Source organism: Passer domesticus, chromosome 15 (genome assembly GCF_036417665.1).
Source record: "Passer domesticus isolate bPasDom1 chromosome 15, bPasDom1.hap1, whole genome shotgun sequence".
NCBI classification, from domain to species: domain Eukaryota; kingdom Metazoa; phylum Chordata; class Aves; order Passeriformes; family Passeridae; genus Passer; species Passer domesticus.
The window spans coordinates 12,837,575-12,851,391 of record NC_087488.1 but is presented as its reverse complement, the minus strand read 5'-3'; the positions used below and the strand labels follow the sequence as shown (position 1 = coordinate 12,851,391).

General features: G+C 44.7%; 1 protein-coding gene across 16 annotated transcripts in view; it reads left to right on the top strand.

Annotated features, from left to right (window-relative positions):
- Window positions 1-13,529, top strand: part of CARD11 (caspase recruitment domain family member 11) — a 116,577-nt gene extending 103,048 nt beyond the window's left edge. For 9 of the 16 annotated variants that reach the window (XM_064390112.1, XM_064390109.1, XM_064390113.1 and 6 more), the window contains 3 exons: window positions 344-4,275; window positions 6,890-7,016; window positions 7,626-13,529. In XM_064390112.1, the coding sequence (XP_064246182.1) occupies window positions 344-548 (205 nt within the window). In that variant the 3' untranslated portion in view covers window positions 549-4,275; window positions 6,890-7,016; window positions 7,626-13,529. The remainder of the gene's footprint in view (window positions 1-343; window positions 4,276-6,889; window positions 7,017-7,625) is intronic. The other 7 variants (XM_064390108.1, XM_064390107.1, XM_064390106.1 and 4 more) reach the window with 7 other exon arrangements.
- Window positions 13,530-13,817: the final 288 nt, after the last annotated feature.

Genomic DNA, 13,817 nt, shown 5'->3' with positions numbered 1-13,817 from the left:
TGGCAATGAGCATTGTGGGAGGATGAGACTGAAGAAAATGTGGTTTTCTCCATGCTCAGCACTCCCACTGCATTTCTTAAGGTAATGCAAGCTGGAAGAGGAGAGCTCGTAAACACTTGCACTCTCCCTCCATTCAATCCTCTGAAATTGTTTCCCCATAGCAAATATTTCTCCTTGGGCAGCATGGAGGTAAGGGGATGGTAGACCTGCAGTAGCTGCATTCTTCACTGCTTTTATTGCTTGCAAGTAGGTAGGAGAAAATAAATTCTTGATGGGACAGCTGGGACTACAGGATTAACTTAAAATGCAAGACATTTATTTTTGGTCTGCTCATTTGATACAGGAAGCTGCTGCCGAAGCCGGAGACTGAGGATGAGTTTTTACGGATGTGCCGCCTGAAGGAGAAAGAGCTGGAGGCACTGCCTTGCCTTTATGCCTCCGTGGAGGCAGAGGCATGGAGCAGCATTGAGGATCTTATCCGGACAATAAAGGACAGGATCGGGGAAGAGCAGCGGAAAACCATCTGGGTAGATGAGGACCAGCTTTGAAAAGCCCTCAGGATCACGGAGCTATTTGGTGAGGAAAGGACACATCCAGGTGGAGCAGGGCTTCTCAGAATTCTCTGGTGAGGTGGCCAGAGCTCACTCCTGTTTCACCCTTGCTGGTGGAGCACTTCCTGCTGGCAGGATGCATGTCTGGAACGGGACTGGAGCTGTGCTGAAGAGCCAGAGTCTCAGATGCTGGATCCAGGCTGTGGGGCCACCGCCACAATTTCTGATCCACTGGCATTTCTTAAGGGACGGCACCTGTTTAACACATGAGGACAAAGATCTTGAGAAGAGGGAGCTTGGGGTAATTTATTATGTTCAAAATATGGATCTCTTTGGTCTCATTCAAAATTTCTAAGGAAACCAAATAAGTGGAATCTGAAAGGGATAAGGCATGGGGATTTGGCTGCAGGATGCGGAATTGAGATGTGCCCCACACCCCCCTGAGGTGAGATTCTGAACATACCCAGCTGAGGAAGCTGAAGGCTGGTTGGGAGCAGCAGCAACACAACTGCTGATGGCCAGAGCAGCTCTGTAGCCCTGGTTCTCCGCAGCCATTTTAATCAAAAGAGAAGAAAATAGCTATTCCTCCTGGAATTAAGTAAAATGAAAAATTTCTCTTCCTTTTGAAACCCCAGTTTTATTTAACAGTTTTGCAGGTTTCCTTTGTAGTCCTGGTGCTTACAGGAAAACAGACTTCACTGTCCCAGTGGCACATCAGATCTTTCCACATCTGCCAACATTTCATTTAGTTTATCCCTGCCTCTGCATTGTATTCATTTGTACATCTCTCAGTTTTCAACATGCTTTTACTCATGGAAAATACCACGGTGCCTTCTTCGGACAACAGGTTCCTCTGTTTCTTCACTGAAATATTTCTCTACAAGATCATTGCCTGCCAATATGCCCACTCTCGACAGGAGGGACTATTCTTAGAAGAAGAAAAGGAGAATTTCATAAGCCAGTAATTGCTGTGAACCACTCAGTCCTTGACCTGTGTGCCGTGAGTGACAGCGAGGAGCCCGGCGGGCACCACGCAGTGCTGTGGCCAAGTGGGATAATGCTTCCAGAAGTGTGTGTAGAGCTGAGGAGACCATGTCCCATTTTCAAAAGCACTTAAGTCCTCAGAGTGTTTAAGTTTCACTGCTCATGAGTGTGACTTATACTCCTAAATCTCTTCAGCCTTTGAAATCTTTCCTCTCGACATTAGGCGCTGTACTGAGATTGCCAAATTGATCCAATAAAACTGACCCGATAATAATGACTCGCGCAATTGCTGATCTGAAATGCAATAAAAATTGACCTACAGATGAAGAGTGGTCCATCCCATTGTCCTTAGATCCTTCATTCCTTGCCATATCTCTCCCTTTTAAGATGCATTTAATAACAAATTTCCTTTCCTTCTGCATTCATCCTCAGTCCCCCATCTTGGTGCTGTGGAGTGATGCACAATAGCAGGCAATAAAAAAACAATCAAAATCTAAACAGAACATCTGGCCTGACTGACTTCACTAGATTAGCTGCTCCCTTGTCTTTGTAACAAACTTCTGCTGTGGGTGTCTCTCAGGTGGACTGGGTCAGCTCACGTTGGCTTGTGGGATTATGCTTTTCTTTTATGTTCTTCTCTTTTATGCACATCATTTTTTAACTAATGGACTCTTCGAGAAGTAATTTATGTCACTTTACATCTAATTGCTGCTGCTGTGTTTCTCAAGTTATTAATGTTTGAAAGAATGTTCAGAGCTAGCACTTCTCAGAGAACAGCTCTTTACCTGCCCAGTGCCATCTGCTTGGACTGTGCAAGCAGGGGGATATTTCCATGTGCAATCTCTTTACAGAAAGGACAGACTGCACACACAATTTGCAACTCCCTCCAGGGCAAAGAATAACAACCAGTTGGGGTATATATAGAACAAATTGGATGATTCTTCAGAGATCCTCTATAGCTCAAGCAGAAATAAGAAAGCATCAGTTGGAAGAACTAAGCCTTCCAGGAGCATTTTGCATTCATTCCTAATGTCCTGATAATGCAGCCTCGTGTAACAGCTGCCTGTGGTTTGTTCCTGCCCCTCTTGTGAAAGCTTTTGAGTCCGCAGCTGAGCAATGGGAGGGACTGCAGGAACATTTCTCAGCTGCTTCAGCAAAAAGTTCAGCCAGGTCAGTGTCAGATGCCTCCAGGAGCCACCAGCTGACTGCTCAGCGGCCAGCGTGCGGAGGATGCCCGTGTGCCACCGGCTGTGCCACAGGGATCAATGCCATCTGCTGGAATGGCTGCAGCAGATGGCAGGTGGGGCAGAGGGGATGGACTGTCTCAGAATGCCATGCTTCTTTCTGCAGTGATCTCCTCTCCCCACAGCTTTATGTCTCTTTGCATGGACAAAGCTGCAGATGTGATTTGTCCCACTCCACTTTTGGCACAGGAAAGGCATATGCCAAACTCTGGAGGAGGTTCCTTTGCAGTGAGCAGAGATTCACCTCCAAAGAGCTGTTTCTCTGACTTACTGGAGATGGCTATCTAAGGGTGAGATGAATTGCCCTCTGAACCATCTGGGGTTTTCATAGACTACAGCAAGAAGTGAGAGAATTAGCCTGGCCTTTAGCATTTAGCTCTTTGATCTGTAATTTAGGGCAACTAAACCACCTTATGGGAAAAGTGGAAGTAGAGATTGAGGCAGAGAACAAGAGATCTAATTATTTCTGTGAAACAAGAGAGGAATGGATACATGGAGCAAACCTTTCTTCTCATATCCAAGTGCATCTGTAAATTCCCAGCTCTGCAGACTCATTGTGGTTGTCTGCTCATGTGAAGCAAAACAACCAGACCCTGCCCAGTGCAGTTCATGGCACAGCTGTGTGCTGTACCCTGCACAAGCCTCATCTCTCTGTGACTTGGTGGAGGAGGACTGAAAACTCTGTTCCCCCTTCTGGGTGTGAACTCCAAGAGCAGATCTGTAGCTGGAGTGGAGCTGCAAAGCAGCCACAGAGCAAAAGGGGCCACTGTCATTCACACTGGCTGGGAGGTGCCTCTGCTCTGGAGCCAAGAGCTGTCCTTCTCAACTGAAGGAAATTAACCCCTGCACCTTTTTAAACACATTCAGATCTTGAAAAGAGGCCATGATTTTCCCTGGATGTCAGAGTGCTTGAATCAGTGTGGATTCCAAGTTCTGAACCAGCAGATTTGAAGTGCAGACTTGGAATTTGGGCTGTAGATCATTGTGGTATTTTCCATTCTGCTAAATCTCCTTGTGAGGTATCACCTAAGGCCACATCCCTCCTCACATGCACATGTTACACAAACCTGGGCTTAGCACACGCACAAAAGCCCAGCAGGCATAGCCAGCTTCAGTAGGGGTTGTGTAGCCAAAAAACTGGGAACAACAATTAAGAAAACAAAAGGGAATTGGAAATGTTATAAATGTTCCCTGTAAATAGCATCACAATGGAATCTCAAGTGGATTCTCCACCTGATCTCATCAAACAGATAGAATGGGACATGTTTAATGTTGATTGATTCTTTGGTTGTTTCTGTATTTTAGACAGCATTTGATATGAGATTTGGGGTCAATAACTGGACTTGCAGGTACCACCAAAATTCAGATACATTCTCTAAATCACTCTAAAGAGGGAAATTCAAGATGCAGAGATGATTTGGAGCTGGAGGCTGTGCTTGGACACCAGATCTCACCAGCTGCTGTGTGTGAATCCCAGGTGTGGATCCCTACCTAAGGTAAGCAACATTCACAGCACACCCCGTTTTAAAATCACTCATGGTTTTTTTAATTGAAGTCTGGGAACATTTCTCAGCAATTTGTATTTTAAGTTAGAAAGGAGGTAACAGAAAGCCTGGAAATTGCCCTATGTTTGGTCTGCTGCTTTTACTGTAAGAGGTGGAAAACATAGAATAATAACTGCCTTTCAAAATGGATTATTTGAAAACTACTTCTTGCCTTTAAGAGCTCACAAGAGCTTGTTGGAAAATTTTTCACATGCAAATTGTTCTTCTGAAAATGTCATTGAAAAATTGCCCGCTAGAAAATGCAATTGGAAATTTTTTCAATGGAATATTGTTCTGTTAAAAAATATGTTTTCATCTAAATCAAATGTCTATGGAAATTCTTTCATTCTAATATTTCATTTCATTTTTTAAAAATGTAAAGTATTTCAATAACACTGAAACAGTAATTTTCAATATTTCACATACTTTTAATGTTTTATCTGAAAACATTTTTGCGGTGAATTTTTAATTTTTTAGGTGAAATTTTAAAAAAAATCTACATTTAAACATTTGATTTGATTGAAACACTTGTTGTATTTGATGTTTACATAGTACAAAATAATGGAAGTAATGGCTTACAGCTCTCACATGTGGTATAATACCTGTGATCACAAGAGAAAAATCCAACTGAGTCTGGCTTTGTGTTTTGTTTAACTCTGCTGCTAAAATGATGTATTGTATAAGTCAGTATCATGCAGTTCAGCACATTGGGGAATTGTTGCAGGTAAAAATTTCATGCAAACTTTATTACACAGAATTGGATATTCCTTTGAATCAGAATTCTGGCTGGAGGCAAAGCTGTCAATCGGTCCGGCTGCAGCACAGACAGCTCTGGCAGCACAATTTGCAGGGGGGTAGGAACACACACAAAGCAGACTTGTGCCTACAAACTTAAAGTGGAGGTAGATGCCAAAGCTGGAAAAATGCCTGTAAACCTGTTCGAGGTTTCTGTATTCCTTGTGCCAAGCTATTTTCATGGCCCAGGGTTGGAGAGCTCAGTACAAGGCTGCAGTCGGGCACTGCTGAGCCCTGGAGCTGCTCGCAGCTCCTTCAGCCCTGCCTGGGCTGGGCTGTCTAAGCTGCACTTGTTAAACTGTTCCCTGGAGACTGGAAAAGCAAGACACAGGAGTTTAGGGCTTCTGGGAGAGCAACATTCTAGGATTTTGCAGTTATTTGTATTGTGTATTCCAAGTCATTCAGCCTTAATCAGCTTAGACCGTGACAATGTGCTCCCCTTTGGTGCCGTTTCCATCTCCTTTGCTCTTGTTCAGCTCTGAGAATTGAACAGTACCTCACAAAGAGACACGCAATATCAAACAGGAGATTGTGATTCACTGCTTGTAAGTGACTTTGTCTCCCCCCTTTCTCCTGCTTGCTCAGTTTCCAGAGTTGCTCTGCATGCTGTGTCCCACAGGGGCTGATTCTGAGTGTGCAGCCCTGAGATCCCTCACCAGGGCACCACCAGATTCAGGGATGGCTGTCAATTGAAGCAGTAATTACAGGAAAACCTGCTTTTCCAGACTCATCTGCAGAAGAAAAAGGAGGCTCTCCCGTGGATCAAGGCCATGTGCCTTTTGGTTTTGGAGACCAAATCCAGTGTGAATTTTGGTTCAGTGAATAGGGGCTCTTGAGCGCTGGCAGCTTGGGTGGCAGTACAGTCATTGTCTGAGACACCCTCCAGGTATAGCAGGAGTGACAGTGACCCTGCTGTGCCACACCTGCAGCTACCGGGGTCACCATTCTGCCCAGATCTTTCCTGGGAAGAAAACCTGATCCAGCCAAAGCAGTGCTGAAAGACCGTGGCATGAGATTTCATCCATGTATTTCAGGCACTGCAGAATTCTGCCATGCTCCCAGAAATCACACTTGATATCTCTGTAAAACCCTGTAAAACTCTGTCTGACCCTCAGGGACAATCCTGGACCCAAACACTGAGGAATCTGTGCTGTTCTTATAGACTTTTCATTGATTCCTTGTAAATGTTGAGGCTGCAGAAGCAAACAGAAGGCCTGGCATCCCTGCAGATTTCACCTGTAGAACTGATGCTCCTTTAAGAAGGTGCTGTCGCTGTCTCTGTTCGGATGCAGGAGGTGACAGAGAGCTGAGGGCACCTGTCCACATGGGCCAGTGGCACAGCCTGGCTCCCCCTGGGCTGCCCTGCTCTGTCTCAAGCTCTGCATGGGGGGTGATGCCAGCTGGCAGCTGGGTCAAGGGTTTGAGTGGGGCTTGCCTTAAGTGGTGAGATTTCTAGTTTGATTTGAGAACCCTACCAGTAAGCCAAGTCAGAACAACAGGAAGCTCATCCACCCTCCCTCCCCCACCTCCTTTTTTCTGTTCCTCTGCTGCAGAAACTGTCTGATGTTCAGATCAGAGGCTCTCCGGGGTTAAATGCACCATTAGTCACTGGGAAAAAGGGAAAAAAAGACCTTTTAAAAGCAGATGGTAGATGATAGAGAACCTGCTTGAGAGTAACTATCTACAACAGCGTGTCTGCTTCATCAGATATTAGCATCAAAAGCTGTCTGATAATTTAGCAACAAACAGCAATATTGATTTTCTTCCAAAGTGCAGATGCAGAAAGACAAAGAGGGAGAGGTGGCTTTTTCAGAGGATCCCCATTATGCCTGGCAGAGACAAGGCAGGAAAGGACCTGCAGCCCCCAGTCCCATCAGCAGGGCAGGAGCAGCCTGCAGGTGAGAGGTTCTGGAGGGAACCACGGGAGAGATCCACTGCAGCCTTGCCAGGAGCCTGTGCAGAATGGAGAGGCACCTCCCAGGATGAGGAACTGGGGCTGGGGCCAGGACCAGGCGGCTCCCACCAGGGAGAATAGGAACCAGAGCAAAATAGTGGAGCTGGGATGGAATGTGGAAGAGACATGGGATGTAGCTTGCTTCCCCTGTTTTCAGAGGATATGTGAATTAATTGCTGCAAAGTAATCTGAGCAGTGATAGCTACCAGTCCTTCTCTCCCTTGGATACAGCAGCCATCCTGACTTTCCAGAACACTGCCAAAATAGCCATTTTAACACCTGGAAAAATTCCACTTTAGAACTCAGATTTCTCCTTTATCCCTTGACCCATTAATTTCTTTTTCACACATTGGTAGAAAAGCCTCCTCATGGTCAGCAGTTGTCTTTTGGAACTATTTCTTGATGACAAGAGTTTGGTTTATCCAGTTCTTTGGACAACAGCTCCTACTTCTGCTTTAAATTCCCTGCAACCAGTGGTCTCACATCCATTATGTACACTGCTCCTCATCTCTGTGTCTGAAATGTCAGTGAATCTGATAATTTTTGCTCACAGAGGTGGAGAACCAACAAGGATCTCTGGCACAGCCTGCAGTGATTGCATCTACCAAGGCATTAGCAAAACAGCAAGGAGACAGAAACGGGCACTGACACTTGCTGAAGTTCAGCCCCCTGCTCAAACAGCTGCAGTCAGAGAATTCCTACCAGAGAGCTTGGGGAGGCACCAGGACACATCAGGACACTGCTCAGGAAGGGCTGCACAAGGCACTCTCCAAGCATGGTGATGGGAACATTTGGGAAGAGCAGGAAAGAAATAAACACAGTAAGAAACAAGGAATAACTCATAATTAAACTGATTTACTCCTGGAAGAAATGGACACAATTCCATTAACTTTCAGTTCCATCTAAATACACACCAGAAAGAAACTAAGCTGGATATCGACTCTGACCTAGTTGGAGCTCTTTATACTAACATTACTGTATTGTTAAAATACTGGTTTAAGAGCCAATTTTGGGCTGTTGCCTCCATTTTTGCACCCTAGAGAAAGCCAGTGGGGTAAACTTCTATTAAATGAATGTGAAAAATTGATGCCTGGTTCTAAGTGCACATTTATAAATATAACATCAAATCCAGTGGCTTACAACAGCTCCTCTCCAAAGAGCTCTGCCCTCAGAGCCTGCCCTGTGGTGCTCAGGGTGTCTCTGACCCAGCCTCCTGGACCAGCCCAGCACCTTGCAAACACTCTGGGAATATTCAGCTTTGTCATTGTAGCCTGTCTGCAGCATTTGCTTCCCCATTTCCTGGTGCTGAGGTGATTTGCTCATTATCAGATTGCTGTTTATTAATCAGAGCGGTAACAATGGGACAGAGGAGCTGGAATACAGCACAGCCAGTGCTTCATTTGTTCCAATTGATTTTCCTATCACATTTTATTACTACTATTTACTTTGTATGCCTCAGGAAGATTGAACTGCACTGTGCAGTAGGGGTAGGGATTTGAATTTCTCTTCTCTTTAGCTTTATTTCTGTGGTGATAGTCAGAACAGTGGGTTCTTCCAGCAACTAAGCCATGACCTTCTCTGCTATAAAACAGCATATGGAAATGCTGTGATAATGAGACTCCACCAGTGTGTGAAGTCCTGCAGGTGGAGTTCGAGGGAAATCCATGAGAGTCATGGATACTGAACACAAATTACCTCTCCAAGATGACACCTTACAAATGCTCAGCACTGGCCAGAAGCTCTGCTGGAGCTGAAGCAGCTGGAAAGCACAGAACAGGCACCTGTGCTTAGGCTGGGATGAGCAGCTTCTACCACAGGGAGCTTTTGTCCTGCAGTAAAATTAATGGAGCTGATGGTGATGATGGTTTTTTTCCCTGCTCCTTCCTCTCTTCTCTGTCTTAGGTCACTGTTCACAAGCTGGATCTTGCAGAGTCCAGCCAGCACATCCAAGCCATGAGGGCTGAGCAGATGATTCCTGTCAGGAGGTGCTTGGTGCTTTATGGAAGCTGACGTGTGGGTCAGCAGGAAGACACAGGGTGGCACACGCTGTAAGATCACATTAATCATCCCCTTGCCACTAACAGGGCTCACTGAGAACCAAAAACAACTTTAAAACTGACTGAAAACTATAAAAATCTGTGGCAAAGCTCCTATTTTCAGCACAGCAGGGATTTCACTCTAGAGATTTATAAGTGCTTGAACTATATTTACTCTGAAATTGCCCCATTCAGTGAGTACCACAGGAAACTCATGGTTGGCTGCAACTGTAGGTGTCAGATGCAGTTGCGTGGGGAGGTGATGATAATATATGTTTAACAAAAGCTTTGTTTTCTACACTAATTTTAGAATTAGCCTAGTTGAGGAGTGAGGAGGCAGCTCTCAGGTGGTAGCACGTGTCATTAATAAAGTTCAAAACACAAACCACAGACAGTCAGCTGAGCTGAAAGCTTCCGTGGGCTCTTCACTGTTACTGGAAACGTGAGAGTCCTTCAGACAGGAATTTCTTTCTTACCACGAGTTTTATCTTGATGAGAAGCTGTTTTGTAACTTAGGCAGAGTGGGTGAGTGTGTGCATGTGCAAACACATGCCTGTGTCACCACCCAGCAGAATGAGTCTGTGCAGACATGTGCAACATCATCCTTTGTGGGAGCATGCCACATGACATTGGGGAGAATTTCTCCTTTTTTTTCCTTTTTTTTTTTTCTAGCAGAACTGCTTCTTTTGTTGCACCAGCAGAAGCTTTGGGGTTTTAGAGCTGAGCTGTATGTCCTGGCCCCTCTCTGAAGTACATCCCTGCACTTGTCACTGGGCCAACAGTGCCCCAGTGACTTAGACCTTGCTCGATGGCTCCCTGTCCTCCTGCTGTCAATGACCTTGAGCTGCACCAAATAATTCTTTTCTCCCTGTTTGTTTTTTTTTCAGCAGCAGTGAGGGTAATTGAATGATTGTAAAATAGGCCACTGGGCCAGTAGGGGTTAAGTGAAAATGAAAATAATGCCACTGATGGGAACATTTTTTGGTCACATTTAAGGTCACGGTGAGATAAAGGGTTAGGAAACATCAGCTTGAGATTTTAACATCACCAGTGGCTTCTGCCAGCACATCCCGAGAGTGAGGGAAGGGAGGGGAATGTACAGACACTGGTGGTGGATTTAACCAGGACTGAGTTCAGACACCTGGAGCAGATTCACTTGAGCACTATTGATCACAGTGGAAACATTAAACTCTTAATCTGGCACTGTTTCATTCGTGCTGCATTATTATTGTTATTAGAACCTGTGATTTACCATGTCCAGCCTGGATCAAATTCAGCAGCTGTATTTCTCCAGATTATTTTGCACTCTTCCTTGCTGAAGTGCAGTCTGGCAGCAGAAGTTTTACAGCTTTTTGAAGGAATAAGGTCTCCCTCCAGTGGTGGCAGGAAACAGCTTTGACTCCCTCAATCAATGAGGGCATGTGAGGCTGGGAAAATGAGTGTGCACCACAATACACTTTGAAGGGAAATAATTTTTTGAAGGATTTTTGAAGACCCTTCACTGTTTGCCACCTCTTCTTATGACATTGCTCCCAGTACAACCCCCCACTGTCTGAAAATCTTCTCTTGTCTGGAAAATCTCCTTTCAATACTACCCCTTTTAACAAAATAGTTTACTATGTGCAAATAGAACTGAATTCCCACTCCATTTGCCCCTTTTACTGTTGCAGTAGTAATAGCTCCTATTGCTGATTGTCAAGTTGCACATGCAATACTGGCTTGGATCCCATCACCCCATGGCATGAGGTAATACAGTGCTTTAGACATTTTGCAGAAAAAAAATCCCTTTGGATTAAGCTGTTTTCAGTTCAGAAGAGACATGTCCGAGCCCTGGTCACCTTGTAACAGAAAGCCATATGACACAAGTGCACTGGGGTGAAGAGATATTGATTTACCTTCTGTAAAATGAATGTAAAGTCAAAAGTCTGAGCATTTTTCAGCACCTCTCCATACTCTGCCTGATTGGTGTGACCCTGGCTGCAAGCCCCATGGCTCAGAGCTTCCACTGCACATCCCACACCTTCCTAATCATCCTCCAATTGCAGATTCATATTTTGAGTTGCAAAACTTGTGTGGTCTGTGTTGTAAGCCACAAATGCTCCCTTATTCATCCATTTTGTGTTCCTCACTCAAGTTCTCTGTTTTTCCTCTCTCTCTCTCCTCACATTTCCATATCTGAAGCAAACTTCATAAACCACTTTTCTTAACCTCCCTAGGCCTTACTGTAGCACCAGCAGAAAAGGTGCAATATTGAAAAAGGTATTAAAATAACAGAGAGATACCTCCAGAGTGATGGGAAGCACTGAGAAATTCTATTGAAACCAGTATTTAATGTTAATTATGTTTTCCGTTCCAGTGGTGAATAACCACTCAGTGCTGAAATTAGAAGACTTGCTCAGAAAGGGTTCCATGGGATTATTTGATTGGAATATGTCAGTGGTGCTTGTGGTTACCATTCTCCTGATTTCATGCCAATAGAATGGGCAGTGATGGCTTGAGAATCAGCTAAACATTTCCTCTTCTTCTGAACATGGTAAATGGTTTAGAGAAAACCCATATGAACATTTTCTTTCTGAGCTCTTTCATCATCAGAACTGTGATATAGAATAGCTTGATTCAGTCTTCACTGTATCCTTAAATATGAATTTATTTTTGAAGATAAAATTTTATCTTGTCTCTTCCAGGAGATTGCATTGTCCATCCGTATATTTTGAGTTTCTGTTTGTACTTTTGCCCTGTCACCCCCAAATATTCAGTGTATGTTTCTTCCTTCTTGTAGCCAAGGGTATAAATTGAAATTCAATTTCATTAAAGTTGTAAGTAATCACTCTCTGGCTCTCATTAGTAATGATTCGGTGCAGGGGGATCCCGGCTGCTCCCACAACTGTAATTCAATTGGACTCATCAACTCTTGTTCACAAATCGCTTGAGCTGCACTTTCTTCCCAAATTTATGGCATCAGCACTGTCCAGAGGTTGAATTACAGCTGCAGGTTTGATCAGGGACTGCATTATTCTGCATCTAATCCCTGCATTCTGACAGCAGTGGGGGGAGCACTGTTGTTTTACAGGAACTCTGCATTGTTCCTCTGCTTTATGTCAGGGGCTGAATTGCCTTTGGAATCAGGGAACTGTCAGCCCAAAGCTACAAGCAAACAACCAGCTCCAGATGACATGGTGTATAAATAACAAACATGGAGACACTCAAAAGCCAGCACTCCTTCTTCTGCACTCTCCTAAATTACCAGGATGGTGATTGACCACAGCCTGTGCTCCTGCATCAGCAGATGCAATCTGAATATATTGATGCTTTCTGAATATATTGTTGGAATGTGACTCCTAGCTTTTACCCAAAATGAGGAATGTTGATATTCACTGGTGGCACAAAGTCACTTGCACATTGATTAAATATTTCAGCCAGAGGCCATGTTCAGGCATTCATTCACATCCAAGCCTTTCCTCTTGAGCAGTGACCTGCAGCCCACGGCATTCCTGGCACGAAGGGCTCTGGGGTGGCACGGAGCAGGCCCTGTGCCATTTTCCACAGAGGTGAGTGGCACCCCTCAGCTGACAGCCAGGACTTGGCCTCCTGCAAGGCATCATTCCCCAAACCCCCTGGTAGCCAGGTTTAATCCCAGAGGGATAGAGAAGCCTTTACCTCTCCTAGAAACATTGCCCTTCAGCTGACAGGAAGGGACTGGCAGCCTTGTTTGGAACTGATCCTCGTTAGGAGCAGAAGAAATTCCCCAGGCACATCTAACCTTGGATCAGGCTGGGGGGGAATGGTGCATTTCCTTTGGAAGCTTCTCCTGCTTTAGCATATCTGTGTCCATGTGCTCCAATAGCACAGAGCAGAGCCCCAGCCAGCGGGTATCAGTATCCAGCACTCATTTAATTGACCTTTGCTGTTAAATCATTAATGGAAATCACTGAACATGGGGCAATAAGGTGGTTTCACCACTGTTCTGCTGCTTGTGGCTTCTGCTAATTTTCTGCTGTAGTTTTGCTTGCTCTAATAGCAGAATCTGTCATCTTCTAGTTCCACACAAATCCTGGGAGGCAAATTAGAAGAGATGTGGAGCAAATTCCTGTTGACTTTAATGAGAGTTGTGGTTTTTAAAAAATACATTAAGAAGAAAACTAAGGTTCTTTTATTCCTTTATGCAACCTTGCCTTTTTTATACACTTTGTGGTTGGAGAGACTCTGACATGAGACGGGCTATGGGAAATGTCTGCTTTCATATAACATCTCAGAGCAGCAGCATTTGGCTGCTGGACTGCAGCTTTCAGAGAGCTGTCGGCATCACCTGTTGTGTCAGTCCCCTGTGGCTGCAGATCCCCGGGCAGGATTCTCAGTCAGCCTCCCAGGTGGGTTCCAACATGTTTTCAGTGTATTTTAGTTCCTTCTTTTGTCCATTTTTTTATTCCTTTTCAAACTGAAATATATTTTTCCATTCCTAATTAACTCCCTGCCACCCTACTTGTGGTAAAACCTGATTTATTTCTCCTTCTCTGCACTGAGAGGACAGGATACTTAATCTCCTCTGGGTGGACGCTGAAACACTGTCTGAATAAAATGCTGATCACTCATCTGGTTAGCTCCTGCCAGCTCTTCTCTGCATTCCTGCCACCTGGGTTTTGCATCATTTGCTATCGTTTCTTTAAGTGACAGAGCCTATTCCTTCTCCATTTTTGGGAGAGTAATAATTC